Source organism: Chiloscyllium plagiosum, chromosome 34, assembly GCF_004010195.1.
Source record: "Chiloscyllium plagiosum isolate BGI_BamShark_2017 chromosome 34, ASM401019v2, whole genome shotgun sequence".
In the NCBI taxonomy this organism is placed as follows: Eukaryota; Metazoa; Chordata; class Chondrichthyes; order Orectolobiformes; family Hemiscylliidae; genus Chiloscyllium; species Chiloscyllium plagiosum.
Window position 1 is genome coordinate 27,870,647 of NC_057743.1, and position 17,091 is coordinate 27,887,737.

Consider the following 17,091-nt stretch of genomic DNA (forward strand, 5'->3'; position numbering starts at 1 on the left):
CTCACCTTAACCTCCTTCCACCTATCGCATTTCCAACGCCCCTCCCCCAAGTCCCTCCTCCCTACCTTTTATCTTAGTCTGCTTGGCACACTCTCTTCATTCCTGAAGAAGGGCTCATGCCCGAAATGTCGATTCTCCTGCTCCTTGGATGCTGCCTGACCTGCTGCGCTTTTCCAGCAACACATTTTAAGCTCTGATCTCCAGCATCTGCAGTCCTCACTTTCTCCTAGTCAGCCAGGATCATTCACTTTGGCTCTCTGTTAATTTTTGTACTTGTATCCAGGCTGAGATTTTACACCCCCTCACTCCCTACTGCCCCACAATATGGGGTTTTAGTGACACACTCAGACACCCAGTCACAGGTCACCTCAGTACTCCCTTTGAACATAGCCACAGATGCTATGCTAAGGAGAAGGTGGTCAAAGGGAATGAAGAGGAAGAGAGTGATGTAATGGTGATAGTTCAGTCAACAGTACCTTCCACTTCATATGAATGCACCATCGAGGAGGAAGAAAAGACAATAAATACAGAATGCAGACACATGGAGATACAAAATCAGAGAAATTATGGAGCATAATAACATGGAAATTACATATAGTTACAGTAAATATACAACACATAAGCAGGCCAGTATTAATATTCTGCATAGGCATCCTCCCATCATTATCAAGGTTCTCGATTTACAAATCTAGAATTCCATATGAAATCCAGTAAGCAGTTAACAGTGATTGGAGGTTAAATGTGAGTTACGGCATTGTGTTTATGATCTGCTTATAGAAACTACTTCTAGGATCATTTTCATGAGGAAATGCTGAGTTGTAATTGATTGTTCATTAATTGATCATTCATCCCACATGTTCTGGATTAACTAAAGTGGTTCCATTCTGTAGCTGTTAATTAGGTTCTTAAATGAGTCCTGAATCATGTACATTATGATAACTGGGGCTTGTCCATTAACCTTAGTGAATTAGGTTGGAATGTAATCATCCATCCATAACAAAAAAGTAAAATTTGTTTTAAAACACCAATATGGAATTCTTGCTGTATCTTCAGTAAGTAACACAACAAGAGTTGTTTTGTTAAAGGCTATATCCATGACTTTTCAATTCACTGACTCATAATAAAATTATCTTTCAATTAAGTCATAAATTAGACAGAAATGCCAAATCTCTTTTCTCTGGCAAGTTATGTTTGGCAAAGCCTTCAATTTAAGATGTCATGAATATTGTTACTTTTTACAACATTGTGCAGTTTACCAGAATGCTTTTATCATGGAGGAAGGGACAACCTTCTGAGTAACTTATCCATTTTGCAATCACCGATGCACTGAAAACACAAATGCTTCAACAAAACACTCAGTCAACCTTTTGGAGGAAAATTTAGTCCAGATGGAGCGATTAGGAAAAAAAACTTATTCACAATCAAACAGAAAAAATCAATCTAAAAGAACAAGAGCATAAAAAGTCTTACTTCACCATATCGTGGTATCATAAGATATAGTGATGCAATCACTGACGTGTGGTTCTTATTGCTGGAATGGGAGGAGGTAGTTTTGACAAAGACTCCAAGACAAAGACACTGTGTATAATGGGAAACCAAAAGAACTCATTCTATACAAGAAAGAAATCACTGTGGGTCCCCCATGTCGTTAAAGTAGAGCCTCTTCAGTCAGTAAAATTTCTTCCACACCAGCTTTTGTTCTTAAATATCCACTCATCATGAGCTTTCTGTCATATGCTCATTTGGAGATGCAGGCTTGGCAGGCTGGAAGCTCGTGGATTTGTAGGGCTTTACTGTAACACTTAACAGAGGTACATCTAATGTTTGAGAATCAACAACAGTTCAGGCTAAAAGAAGGTGAAGAGAAAATGATTGAGGTGTAATTCTTTAGGATCTCCTGACAAGGGAGCTTTAACCCAGGGAATGGAGATGTCCAATGAAACTGATAGGGCAGAAATGAAGGACTAGCTGACCCATATATGACTTCTTGACAACAGACAGGATGAATACCTTACTATGGGGGGATTTCCTGCAGAGGAGAATCTAATGGTCATATTCTTATTAAAAAGACAGGACATTTCAATTGACTAACTCCACTGAAGTAGACTTTTAAAATTAATCTTACACATGTCACAGTTTCCAAATTAGGAAACAGAAACAATTTTCATCTCTGGTACAGCATGAGCTAGTTCCAGAGCAAAGTTCCCTTTGTGTCTACACTATCCTATGAAACACTCCTGGGATGTTTTTATCAACCCATGGGATGTGGGTGTGACTGGCTGGGCCCAGCATTTAATGCCTATCCTGAGTTGCCCTTGAGAAGGTTGGGGTGAGCTGCCTTCGAAGAACCGTTGTAGATCCACATGCTGTTGGTTTGCTGCCTTTTTACATACAGATGTAAAGCTGCCTCTAATAAACACTCCGCGGGCAGATGTGGCACAGCCGAATGCAGGCCAGCATGACCTCCAAAGCTCAACAAAATGCCTCAGCCTCAACTAGAATATATCATTCTTAATTTCTTACACTAGTGGCTCTGTAGACTCTGTCTGGTTAGATTGCCAACTTAATGCTGAAGTAGAGGCAGGTTTATTTTACAACCTCATGATCAAATAGGACTGAGCTAAGCCAACAGCTGGCCTGGGTTGGACGTTGCACCTGCTCTGGATGTGTACAATAACAACTCTGAATAGTTTGATTCGAAAATATCTTGGACTGAGCTAAGTCTTCCCAAACCTATATTACACACCAAGCACTGTGGCCATGGAGAAGAACTGAATTTAATCAGTCTGCATTGAATTTGAATCCAGGAGTCAGAGATCAAGATCCAGTTCACCAAAGTTCCCCTTTCCTCTCCTTTTCACTCTTTATGATTTTTAACAGGGACCCTGAGGATGAATATTCATTTTTAGTTAAATCAGATCAAACCGTGGTGTTTACTTCAATGAATCTCATGATGGCATCGCCTTGTCTTCCATTGGCTGGATCCACCAGAGTTTAAGTTGGTTTTAAACGGCTTCTCAACCTTTTGCTGTGACATTTCCCATTGTATGAGAGGATTTAAGTTCTTTCAGATGCACTGATCCTCTACACTAACCAGGAAAATCAACTTGACAGGGAGCTTTGAAATTATGGAAGGGTTCCCAACAACATCGAGAATTTAACAAAAAAGTGTAATTATCTTTCAATTTGCTCATGTGCTACTCACAATCCTTCTCCTCTTTTCACCACATCTTTACATCGTCCCCCGCATCAGCCTCAACAAGCATCTGAACCGTTAATAAACATCACAAAGGATTGTGCAAGATCGGATAATTACAGTCTTTTGTCTTTACATTTGTCTTTACATAATGGGGTAGCGAAGGTCCATTCCTATCATTTCAAATGATTGCAGATAAAATTAAAGCAGTTTTCTTCATCCCAACACCCACTCCCCTCAGAGACATCTGCTTCAAGAGCTCGGTTTATATTCTCCACTTACATCTCCATTCATCAACTTGCAGTCATCCTCGATTTCATCGGCACTATCTTCATCCGACACCTCACCTTCTTCTGCATCATCACTGATATTTGCAGGGAGTTTCTTTCCCTAATAGACAGAACCAGGAAAATGGGTAAATAAGTGAGCAACAGGAAGGAAAGAATGGAAATGGAGTGAGGGACAAAAAGGTTGAAGAGGAATTAAAGGGATGAGAACAAAAGAAATGGAAGATAGCTGCAAAAGAACACTGGAGATGTGGAAGAGAGATAAGAAACACAGGGAGAGAGAAAGAGTTGGGAAGGGGAAGAGAAAGATGGGAAAAAGAAGGGGAAAGTGTGAATGGGGTGAAGGAGAGTGCTGGGAATGAGGTAAAGGGAGAGGCTGAAAGATGAGAGCTGGGAAAGAGGGAGAGAGAGAAAGAAAGTAGAAGTGTGAGAGATGGAAAAGAGGGAGAGAGAGTGAGAAAAGAAGGAAATATAGATATAGAAAAGCGGGGAAGAGAGGAAAGGACATGAAGTGGAGAGAACAGGATATAGGAAAGAGTGAGAGAGACACAGGAAGAGAGAACAATATCAGAGATTTAACTAAGTCACAATGGTCATAAACAAACTTTAGAAGCTTTAGCTGAAGCCTCTGAGTCTAACCTGATTTGTCAGAAACCCTACTCTGTATTGTAGGAGTGACCTGGAGAGTGGAGAATGTGGACAAATCATGGGGACAGCTTCACTTACAGTGATAGTTGGTCGAAGACATGTCAACAGGAATAAATTGTGGGGAGTAACCTTGTAAGTGAGAAGATGTGCACCATAGGCTGAAACACCATGTCATAGAGTACTTTGAATTTCATCATTTACAGATTTAAATATATTGGCTTTCTACCATTATATGAACCTTTAAGCAATGTCCTTCCAGATTTAGCAATGTCCACATCTAGCCTTAAGGCAATAAGGCCAATACAGTTCAAAAGGTCCTGGTTTGATACCTAGACTGAGTATTGCTTTGCTGGAAACAATGTGACTCACTATCATTGTTTAACCCTGAGAAACCGCCTGAGGAGAGACATCTCCCTGAGTTGGCAGGAGAGAGAGAGAGAGTTGGGGAAATGTGGATGGAAAGCGTACTGTTAGAAAAGAAATAAATTCATTAACACATGTTCTGATTCATTGCATTCATACAGCTGTTGTTTCATTGTCGGCAAATAGAATCACCTTGTTTCTATTTAAAAAAATCACATTGCTTAAGTGACCCAATTTTTTATGTGAATCAATTTCATTATGTGTAAAATTTACATCAGCCCTGAGGTTTGAGCATAAATCAATGCGTCCCCAATCTCTCCAGCGCTGCCTGATTTAGATCAGATGAAATGGTACATAGAGTAACAGTCAACCTCGATGACATCTCATTGTCTCTTTCATTCTCATTTCCATCTCATCAAGATCATTTGATAGCCAGCCATGCATAAGACAACAGCTATTACAGCTTCAGAAAGCACATGGTGATGAATGTTAAGTAAGGAAGTCACGAGGATCCTCATGATCAAGGAAGAAATGAAGTGTGGAAGAAATCAGCGGAGAGTAAGACTGGGATCATATGTGGAATCAAGGGACAGGTAGACCGAAGGATTCAACTGCTTTCATTGATTTGTGTTTCAATAACAAGGGGTTCATTCTGGTGATTATCACTGGTAGAATAAAAGAACATTACACCTAATTCACAGCACAGAAACTGGGCAATTGGCCGAACTGGTCTGTTCCAGAGTCTATATTCTACATGAGATTTCCCCCCAGTCCTATCTTGCCTTTGTTTCCCCAATCCGTTTCTTCATCATTTATGTCCTAAACCTTCCTTCTAATGCACCAAAACTCTCTGCTTCAATCATTCTATGTGGCAGTGAATTTCATTATTTTCAGTACTTTCCATGCAAAGAAACTTTTCCTCAATCTTGTTTTAAAGACTTTGCAATAATTATCATCTGGAAATTGGAGATATCCTAATCTTCTGGTCAGCACACTGTCTCAATAAAAATCTGGTCATCACTTTATTGTCTGCTGTTGGAACCTGCTATGTATAAAATGCCCATTGTATTTCCTATACTACAATCGTAACTAAATTTCAAAAACAACTCATTGTTGGAATGTCCTGGACATATGAAAGGCATTTAATAAATACTTTTGTTTGCTTTTAAATAGGATCCTTTAATTACAGGTGGAGAGGGAAGGAAAGAAGGACAGAAGAAATTTAGCAACATGAGCAAAAATAAATTGACTGCTTTCTTTTTCTCAAATTGGATTCAGATAAAATGTAATAGTCCTATAATCAGTCTTTGTAGGAGACATGTTAGTAATGACCCCATCAAGTCTTGCTAAATATTAATGAAGGTTTGATTGCCTACATACCTTTACAAGAATCTTGCCCTTCAGGCTATCAGGTGAAGGAAGTTGAGTCACATCATCCACATGCACTGAAGACACATCAAGTTTATCACCTAAGATCTCGCATAGGTACTGAGCCATCTTCTTCTGCTGGGGGACGCTGCAGTGGTTTTCAATGGAGAGAATAACTGGATATCTGTAATTCAGATTCAAACCAAACATTCAGCACAGAGTTATAAAACTTTCAAACCACAATGTTACTTCAAAATGGCCTTTGACTGCTCTGGAATATGGGAACTATCAAAATAATGGTGTAGGAGGTGTTCTTTTCCACATGGGGCTGTCGAAGGATGCTGTATGTAACCTGTGCCAGTAACCTCTCACCCTCTCACCCTCGGAACGCACAGCCCTCCACTCCCTCCACATGGGGCTGTCGAAGGATGCTGTATGTAACCTGTGCCATACTTGTACTGGGAGGTGAGACAGGGTTGAGGGTACTGTACTCTTTATCTAATCCAGGCTGTATCTGAACTTTATATTTTTTATTTACTGAATGCAAATCCCTGGAGCCAAGCAATTGCCTCCTCAATTGCTGAGTTTAAGGTAATTAGTCCTTCACTTAGTCTGAGGAAGGAACACTCCTTGATCATGTGTATTAGTGTTTGTGTCTGTGCACAGGTGCAGAAGGGTTTTGTACTGGGGTCCCAGAAGTAGAGGGGCTACACAGGGGACCTAACTTGTCCTGTTAGGCAAGGACTACTCTCAGCAGTGTAGTTTAAAGCCTGCTGTTCAACAAATGACATTTGTCACAAGCAATGCATTAGTGACTTCCTATGTTTTCCATTCCTTAATCCATGGAGGCCTGATTGTGGATCTTGCTCAGGGGATTTGTTCATGGGGTGCTGAGACAGAAGGTGGGAAGTTGCAGATTGATCTTGTCATTTCAAGTGGGAAGTGAGACACACCATCGATGGTTTCAATCTGCTTCTGTGTTTTTGTTAGAAATATTTGCCCTGACAGCAATTGTGAGGCAGTGTAGGGGGACCATCACTGTGTAGCTAACCTCTCTGCACCTGTATGTTAATAGATCACATGACTATGTGAGATATAAAGTCCCTTGGTACCTCTGTTAGGACTGGGCCTTCTGCTTCTTTCAGTTCATCTGCTGCTGAGAAATCTAGATCAGGGTCAACGTATCCGAATCTCAATACTCACTCAGACTTTGCAAAGGCGTACTTGTTGATAGTTTCAATCACATCTCGGAACAGGATCTTGGAGGTGAGTGTGTAACCATGGTGAACAATGGGCTCTCCATCTGGTCCATCCCAACAGTCAACTACAAGACAACATCATCACTTACAAAAAACAGTGCATAAAATACTGGCCTTTGTTGACCACACAGCAGACAGAACTGCAGAATCCTTATCTTCAGTTCTATCCAGGGCTACGTTCCTCCTTATTTCTATAATCTCCTCCAGGATTGAAAACCTCCAAGACACTGGCTGTCCTATAATATTAGCTGTTGGAACATCTTCAGTTCTCCACTTTTAACTGCTTCACACCTACAGCTGCCTATGCAGTAATTCTCTCCACATCTCTCTGTTTCTCCAGACATCTCTCTCCCCCTTTAAGGTGTGTGGAATATCAGTCATTGAGTATGCTCAAGAAGGAGATCAACAGATTTCTAGCTATTAAAGACATCAAGGACTGTATGACTAGTACATGAAAATGGCGCTGAGGTAAAAGATCAGCTATGATCTATTTTAACTATGGAACAGACTCAAGAAGCTGATTGGTCTACTTCTGCTTTTATTTTCGATGTGTAGTGATCGGAAACATGGCCAAGGTGAATCTCATTGGCTATGAGATTATTGATTGGGGTTGTTAACCTGGGCCAATCAGGGAGCCCAGGCTGACAGATAGAAACAGGAGACTTTGCTGCTCTTTCCCCATATATAGTGGGTTTTTTGTGAACTGCTGCTTTCTGTTTATTGTTAACTGTATTTCATACTGTTTGATAAAATTTTTAAAAATAAACAGGAAACAGGCTGTCCTAGAGGTGGCCGGAAGGTGTGTTAGGGTGGACCGAGAGCCGAAAGGGACATGGGGTGGACTGAGAGATGGAAGGGGTGTAGGACCGGACCGAGAGCTGGAAGGGACATGGGGTGGACTGAGAGATGGAAGGGATATGGGGCGGAAGGAGCTGGAAGGGACATGGGGTGGAATGAGCCGGAAGGGACATGGGGCAGACCGAGAGCCCGAAGGGGCTTAGGGGTGGGCTGCTTTAGAGTGGCCAGACGCTGGGAGGGACGGGTGGTTTGCTCTGTTGCCAAGGGTTTCTGTGATAGATCCACTGTTCTATTGTTCGATTTATCAAACTGTCTGTGTGTGATTGTGAGCATTGTTTCCTTCATGATAATGGAAAGTGGGATTTGAGGTTACCTTGTTTCCCTGTGAACTGGTTGAATGGTGGGGTCTGGGGTCTGGCTTTGCTGCCCCTTTCCCCTGTAAATTGCTGTTTCTTGTATACGCCTATTCATGTTAACTGTTTGTTTGTAATTTGTACTGGTTAATAAAACTTTTAAAAATGTACAAACAGGAGATTCAGATGGTGTCCTCAGTATTGGGACTGGCTTTGACAGGCTGGTCACAGCCCGTGTGTAAATGAAGGGTGACAGGATACTGGCCTCTGTGTAGACATTTCACTATTGTTTACACGACATCCTCAGAGTTTTACTGTGAAAAGTGTTGATTAAACATTGCTGAAGTCTTAAAAACATCCCAGAAAGTTTTCAGATATGCCGCAAATTTCCCCTTCAAATGCAATGTGGTCAGTCCGTCACCAACAGCAAGTGCAGATGAGCATAGCTTTCAGTCGCACTCACAATCCTCAGCTACGGACTGCTTGCCCCTGTTTTCCTGTGGCCTCTGTTAGAGGAAGGAGTTAATTGAAGTGCTCTCCTACAAAATGTAGTGCAATTTTATATCAGTCAGCTGCTTAATGATGCTGTAGGTGGCTGTTCTTAGGACTGGTTTCATCTCCTTTAACAAGGTGAACCTCCAAATGCAGGTTATAATTAAAGTCATTCTGGCAGCATCTGTCAAGACAGAGAGACAGAAACAGAATTGATGTTTTGAGCCTGGTAAGAGGAGTCACACCAGACTCGAAACATTGACTCTATTTCTCTCCATTGATGCTGCCAGACTTGTTGAGTTTCTCCAGCATCTTTATGTTTGTTTCAGGATTCCAGCATCTGTGGTATTTTGCCTTTATTGTTGCAAAAGTTATTCTTTTTCTGAATACTTATCTGTGGAAAGTCCAGTTATGGCAATACACCATATTGCCCAGCACTTCTGCAGTATCTGATATACAGTATCACTGAAAGAGCTGAGAGTACAATGCTTGTTTAGTTGCTGCTGTCAAGATAACTGCTACCAATTTACTATAATGATAACCCTAATTTCAGAAAATTGCACCCCTTTTGTGCTGACTGCTTTAGTGGAGAAATTAATGTCCATTGTAGTAAGCATTGTGATGACTGAACTGTCACTGATTATGGATCATATGTCAGGCGATAACACAATAATGTTATGACAGTAACGTCCTTTGATATGAATTTGCTTTGTAGGCATTCCCTTACTTGCTTTTCAACAGATAGGATCTTTGTAACATCTTGGATCCTCTGTTTCTGCCCAAGTTAAACTGAAGACACTTTAACTGCAACTTTTGAGGATGTGATGAATAATTATTTCTTTAGGATTAAATGAGAAGGACAAACTGACATTTACATAGCACCTTTCATACCTTTCAATTTCCCAAAGTAGTTTACAGTCAAGAAAATACATCATTGTAGTGTTGTCACTGTTGTAACATGAAGCACAAACAATAATTTGTGCACAGAAAACTCCCAGAAATAGTATTATTTTATTGACCAGATAATCTGTTTCTATTGGTATTGGTTGAGAGATAAACAGTGACCAAAACACAGGGGAGAACTTCCCACTTCTTCATCACAGGAATTTTTCAGTCACCTGCGAGGGCGAACAGCATTGCAAAATATCAGCACCTTGAACAGTGTTGCACTTTCACTAAAGCACTGGAGTGTCAGCTGAGATTATGTGAGACTTTGGAGTGTGCTCTGAACCACAACCTTCTGAATCAGAGGCATATCAGCCACAACTGACAGATTTTTTAAAAAGAAAGGATGTGTTAAATGGTGAAGACTGTAATGAAACTAGCACCTAATGTTATATAAGGCAGCATTTTGCTGAAGTATCTCTCACCCCCACCCACCTAGGGAATGTAAGCATCATTGGTCTTACCTTCAACACAGCGACATCCCGTCTGTAGTACCCAAGCATACATGTCCACTCGGGACTGTGACATTAGTTGGTCCCCCATCAGGTAGGTGTTGTGAGAGGAGGCAATGTAGTAGTTACACATAGGCTGTGTCATATCCTGGCTCACTTTGTAATGTTCAGGGTTAAAGATATCACCTGCTGGACTTCTCATGTAGTTTGTGAAACCTATGGGATTGAAGAAAACATCATTGCACTTATGAAAGAGTCAACGATAAATGGATTTAACTAAAATCAGCTCTCAAGACAGTAGTTAGAAAACCTTTCACCATTAAAAGAGGGGTAGAAGTGAGGAACTCTGTCTCACAAAGGTAACAGATGTTAATTCAATTTGTCATTTAAAATATGAAAAAATAGCTTTTGTTGTTAAGCATGGATATTACAGGATATGGAGTGTAGGCAAGTGGATGGGGTGATATTAGAAAGCAGCCATGATTGGACTGAATGACAGCTCAGGTTCAAGGGCTGAATGGTGTTCTCCTATCCTTGTGTAAGGTTATCAATAACTAACATAGTAACTGGAAGATAACAGGAGGCTGGAGATTGGAGCTTCTCTGTATTGGATCAAACACCCAGAGTTGAGTATTACATGGTGAGGGACTACACCTCTGGGAATGGCATTGCTCCAGTTTTACACACACCACACACCCAAAGCCCCTCCCACTGCCTCCTCCCCTGGTCAATATTATTTCTAAATATTGGCTGATAGGCTTTTTCTCCTTTTGATTCAGCAATTTGTTTTTACAATCAATACAAGAATGTGCAATCTTATTCAGCATCAGAACAGGGAAAGCTCTGATCCAAACTCAGTTTGTAGCCAGTAAGATGATGACAGTGACAAACATTGAGCATTGTTTTATTTTTAAAAATGACATAATTAGTATCCTGTTGGAAAAACTCAGTGTAAATGTGTGAACATGTAATCATGAATGTATGTTTATGAGTGTATGTGTGTGAGAGAGACAGTGAGCTGGTATTGGGATAGGTACAAGGTTCTCCTGTGATGCTGTTCATGAGGCTGCGTGTCTGTTAACATCCACCATCCTCCAGAGATATGAGGAATGGCTACGTGGGTAATGCACCAGAGAATGGGCAGTGCCAATGGAACTGTAGCCTCAATGAGGAGTTATCGAGAGTTAGGGTTAGAGTTAGGGTAAGTGTTAGGATTAGGTGGATGAAAAAGCAAACTTACCATCAATCCCAAGGACCCCTTGCTTCCTGTTCTCTGGGCATGGCTCAAATTTATCAATGATCTCCAGGCAATGTTCCTTTGTAACATTGGTCATCTAATAAGGAAAGTGCAAGAAATGAGAGTGGTTCACACAGTCATTCACCATCCTGCTTTGTCTCTCATTACACTGCCTGCTCTCCACTCAAACAGTGACATGTTTAATCACAGAGGATGGTTCTAATCCTGTTGCTCCATGTTGTTGTTCTGATTACTCACAGCCACTGAAGCTTTGACACTATTAAGGTCTATCGATCGACAGAAAGATAATAAGGTTGTTCTTGACGACAGGGGTGCTGATTGCAAGCTGCAGAGCTCTCTGTGCTTCTCTATGTCTGGTCTCTTACATAAACAATCACGGAGGGCTATAGGAATCTGTACATCCAAAGCTGTCAGGTCCTTGCATGTTACACTAATCATGGTTATGTCTTAAATTACTCTCATATATTAACACAACATGTTATTTTCTGAAAGCAAAATAGAAATAAAAACTCTTTGCTAATTAAACCCTGTGCACCCATTACACACTGCTCTAACTTTTTAAGGGGAGAATCTGAAGTGAAGGCCCAAGGTCTGTGGAGCAGTGGACATCCAAGTGGAGAGTGGAAAAATTCAATGAATACTTTGGATTTCTAAAAGATAGGAAGATGGACTGACAGTGGGAGGAGGGAAACTCCAATTGGACTGAGTCAGGACAGGAGATGGCACAATTATAATATTAACAAAACCTACAATCAAAGTATACTGCAAAATAAGCAATCATCGTTGTACAGTTTTCCAAAGCAGTTAATTTCTGACATAAAATTAAAATGGAAAACTTCCTAATTTAAGGCAGGATTTCACCAAAATTCAAAAATTTTAAAAAGTAGAATTTGCAAACATTCTGAATAATCTCTGAAAATAAGAGGCATGTTTTCCACAGAGCTGATCAGATATTGGTACTTACCCTGGGTAAATATTGATATCAACTGGTTAACAGTCAATATGCACATGTTCAATATTGAGATCAAATAGTTAAAATATCGATATATTGACATAGACTGAGTGCTCTAGTAAAGTGCCAACACAGAGAAGATGGATGGAATGGCCTCATCCCAATACTGTAAACGTATTTTTATAATTCTGCCCCTTACCACTACAGCTCCAGCTCTCGTCCATACATTAGGCAACAGTTTGATAATGGCACATTGACATTTGTTACGAAGGACACTGAAGGGTGATGGCTTAATGGTATTATGGCTAAAGCAGTTAATCCAGCGAGTTGGTAATGTTCTGGTGACTGGGGTTTGAATATTGCCATGACAGATGTTGGAATTTTAATTCAACAAATATCTGGAATTAGGAGTCTAATGATGATGAAACCATTGCTGATTGTCAGGAAAAACATATCAGGTTCACTAACATCCTTTTGGGAAAGAAATAAATTACTGCCCTTACCTGGTTTGGCACCAGACCAACAACAATGTGTTGACACTTTACTGCCCTCTGGGCAATTAGGGATGAGGAATAAGTACTGGCATGGCCAGTGACGCCCACATGCCATGAATGAATGGAACTTTACCTCAATCTGGTTCATGAGGGTACCTGTCTCCCACACAAAAAAAATGCCTGTGCAAGAATTCATCACACCTCAGTTCCTTACAGGGTTTCACACAATGAGATACTTTTAGATTGTTTGTATATATGGGGAAGCAAATTAATAGTAGCAACATCGTGCATGCAGCAATGAGACAAATGAATGGCTCATCTGCCTTTGATTAATAGAGGTGCCTGACCTGAGCTTTAGCAGAACATACTGTCCTGCCAATAGGTCCAAACAACCTGTGTCCTTTCACTTCCTTCTGAACAGGCAGATCGGGGCCTGAGTTTAATTCCTCACTGGGAGTGCAGTGTGGTCAGTACACATTCGAGTCATAGAGACATAGGGATGTACAGCCTGGAAACAGACCCTTCGGTCCAAGCCGTCCATGCTGACCAGATATCCCAACCCAATCTAGTCCCACCTGTCAGCACCTGGCCCATATCCCTCCAAACCCTTTCTATTCATATACCCATCCAAATGCCTCATAAATGTTGCAATTATACCAGCCTCCACCACATCCTCTGGCAGTTCATTCCATACACGTACCACCCTCTGTGTGAAAAAGTTGCCCCTTAGGTCTCTTTTATATCTTTCCCCTCTCACCCTCAACCTATGCCCTCTAGTTCTGGACTCCCCTACCCCAAGGAAAAGACTTTTTCTATTTATCCTATCCATGCCCCTCATAATTTTGTAAACCTCTATAAGGTCAATCCATGCCCCTCATAATTTTGTAAACCTCTATAAGGTCACCCCCTCAGCCTCCGACACTCCAGGGCAAACAACCCCAGCCTGTTCAGCCTCTCCCTATAGCTCAAATCCTCCAACCCTGGCAACATTCTGGTAAATCTTTTCTGAGCCATTTCAAGTTTCACAACATCTTTCCGATAGGAAGGAGACCAGAATTGCACACAATATTCCAACAGTGGCCTGACCAATGTCCTGTACAGCCGCAACATGACCTCCCAACTCCTGCACTCAATACTCTGACCAATAAAGGAAGGCATACCAACCGCCTTCTTCACTATCCTATCTACCTGCACCCAAGATCTCTTTGTTCAGCAATACTTCCTAGGACCTTACCATTAAGTGTATAAGTCCTGCTAAGATTTGCTTTCTAAAATACAGCACCTCACATTTATCTGAATTAAACTCCATCTGCCACTTCTCTGCCTATTGGCCCATCTGGTCAAGATCCTGTTGTATTCTGAGGGAACCCTCTTCGCTGTCCACCTCACCTCCAATTTTGGTGTCATCTGCAAACTTACTAACTGTACTTCTTATGCTCACATCGAAATCATTTATGTAAATGACAAAAAGTAGAGGACCCAGCACCGATCCTTGTGACAGGCACAAGATCTCCATGGAGACGTTTTGGGGAACATCTTGGCGCAGTGACGCAATAAAGACTAAATACGGAAGGAAATTTTATTTTCTCGGAATGGCTACTTTTGTAAAATGGCCCATCTTTGGGAGGGTAACAAAACTTTAAATTCCAGGTGATCCTCCTCCCCTCCCCTCACTCAGTAACCTATGACCTCAACTTGGAATGGCACCTCTGCACCACCTACCCCTCAGTAGTGGTTGTCAGAGGAAGGGGTTCTCTGACCCCACAAATTCTGACCAACTACAGTCAAGGTCCAAGGTGGTCACGTCTCAGTGTTTGTGACAAATGTGCCATCCACAAATGTGTCAGCTAATAGACTACTACATGGTGTAAATGGTAAGGCTCACTTCAGAAAACGGGGTGAGGGTACAGAGAGTTGGATAGAAGCACACAGAAAGAAAATGAATGAGAATAGGAAAGAGACACATAAAAAGAGAGTGGAAGAGACAAGGAAAGAGAAAGAGAGAGGGACAGAGACTCCTATGTGCCTTCCAATTTCAAGGGTCCATCCGCCATCTTGAATTGGATGGCAGGCACATACATTGGTCGCCAACTGGCCAAATCCAGAACAAATCAAGGTTGGGTGACTGTTCCTGATGCAAAGTGTTGTCAAGCACACCATTTGAACCTGGGGCTTAGGTGTTCAGCCAAAACACAAAATCCTGCCCTTTTTGATTGTAAGTCTGAGGGTGGGGATCTGGGGGCCAGTCAACAGAGGGGTGCTGCCAGAGGCAGAGGTTGGGGCTGGAGGAGGAGCAGGAATGAAACTTGTGCTCACACTAAAAACAGGCACACAGCCAGCAATGTTTACTCTATATCTTCAGGGTGACCAAGATGGAGCTTGACATTAAGGTCTATCTTATGTTTAGTGGAAGATGGAATCTTAGTAAATGAGGGAGAAAGGGACATATCAAATGGCCTCAATTAAGCTTAGGGTATAAAAACCTGATTTGGTCGGTGGGAGGAAAGGGTGAAGTCAGTGAAGAAGACTTACAATAAGTTGCTTTGATTTCAGTCAAAGTGCATCGATGATAAGGGTTTAAATAAAGAAAGGCCAGCCATTCACTGATCACCTCAGTGCAATTCCTGCCAGCGGGTTCCACAAGACAAACAAGGGGCAGGCAGATTGAAGGACACTGGTTGGATTGGTATTCAAATATATTAAAAGATTTGAGAACTAAATTTCACTCTTCACTTGCCTGTTCGATTTGGTAATATAGGCAGCTCAAGGAGCTGTTATTTTATCATGTTAACACCTTGGGAAATAAGCTTAGCTACATTATCCTTCAAAAATATTGGGCAGAGGCAGAGTAAACACAGCTGTCTGTTTTTAATATATAACTAGCCCATAAACACAGAGGAAATGTCTGTCTCAGCATATTCCACATGTATAACAGTGCAGGGAGTCCCAACTCTACTGTACCATTGATGCCTGGAACAATGAGATAGTGAGCAAATTGTAAATTAATGGTGGGCAGTACCTTCTTTAAAGCTTTTTCATCACTCTGCGTTAGGCCAAACTTTAAACAAACTTATTGAGTGACTGATCATTGACTCAATCTACTTTCATATTCCAAAATCAAACTTTTAAACTTCAAGCTCAGAGTCGATACTTCTTGACATGTATCTTTCTCTCTCCGTACCTTCATTCAACCACACAACTCCTCCATTGTTACTCCATTAAATCTGACCTCTTGTACATTCTTGCCACAGCACACACTATCCTATCCCATCATCCTTCACTGTCATTCGTGCCTGCGCTGTCAAAGTTCCATTGAATTCAGTTTTTAAATGCCCCGTTGCTCCACCAGTCATCTTTCTTTAAAACATCCCTAAAAGCCTTTACCTTTGACCAACGCTTTAGTCACTTCCTATCAATCTTTCTCCCTCTCTCTCTGTTAGCATCCTTCTGTTTCTGTGAGTGTTTTCCTGACAAATACACAATGTGGTTGCCAGTCCATCTTTCACACTTTATGTCCCACTATAAGTATCAGTCTCTTCAATTTAATTTCTCAAAATGAAACATGGCCTCCAGGTTTGTTCAGCCAGCTTCTTTACCAATATTTCAATTCATTCCCAAAAACCATCTCACCAAAAACCCCTGATGCAATGCATCCACCATCTCACCAAAATCCCTCAATCAAACCTATTCACATCTCACCAAAACCTCTCAATTAAACCCACTCACCATCTCACCAAAATTCCTCAATAAAACCAAAATCCTTCAATCACACCAACTCATCTCACCAAAGTCCCTCACTCAAACCCACCCATATCTCACCAAAATCCTTCAATCAAATCTGCCCACATCTTACCCAAATCCCTCAATCAAACTTACCCACATCTCACCAAAATCCTTCAATCACACCAACTCATCTCACCAAAGTCCCTCACTCAAACCCACCCATATCTCACCAAAATCCTTCAATCAAACCAACTCATCATCTCACCAAAATCCCTCAATCAAACCAATTCATCATCTCACCAAAATCCCTCAATCAAACCAATTCATCATCTCACCAAAATAACTCGATCATTCCTCCCACCATCTCAGAAATAAGCATGAATCCCATCTTCTCACCAATACTTGTCAATCTACCTGCATAGACGTCTTATACTGAGGTTAAAAAATCCACCTTTGTCTCTTCTCTTTGAATTATTTGTTTGCTACCCCTGTCTCTGAACTCA

The 17,091-nt window shown here is 41.2% G+C and overlaps 1 protein-coding gene across 4 annotated transcripts in view; it reads right to left on the reverse strand.

Moving 5' to 3' along the window:
* Positions 1-17,091, reverse strand: part of plch2a (phospholipase C, eta 2a) — a 154,621-nt gene that overhangs the window by 74,716 nt on the left and 62,814 nt on the right. For 3 of the 4 annotated variants that reach the window (XM_043676012.1, XM_043676011.1, XM_043676014.1), the window contains exons 6-11: positions 11,402-11,495; positions 10,174-10,377; positions 7,066-7,186; positions 5,875-6,046; positions 3,479-3,586; positions 477-482 (exon numbers count right to left, since the gene is read on the reverse strand). In XM_043676012.1, coding sequence (XP_043531947.1) covers positions 477-482; positions 3,479-3,586; positions 5,875-6,046; positions 7,066-7,186; positions 10,174-10,377; positions 11,402-11,495 — 705 coding nt within the window. The remainder of the gene's footprint in view (positions 1-476; positions 483-3,478; positions 3,587-5,874; positions 6,047-7,065; positions 7,187-10,173; positions 10,378-11,401; positions 11,496-17,091) is intronic. The other variant, XM_043676013.1, reaches the window with a different exon arrangement.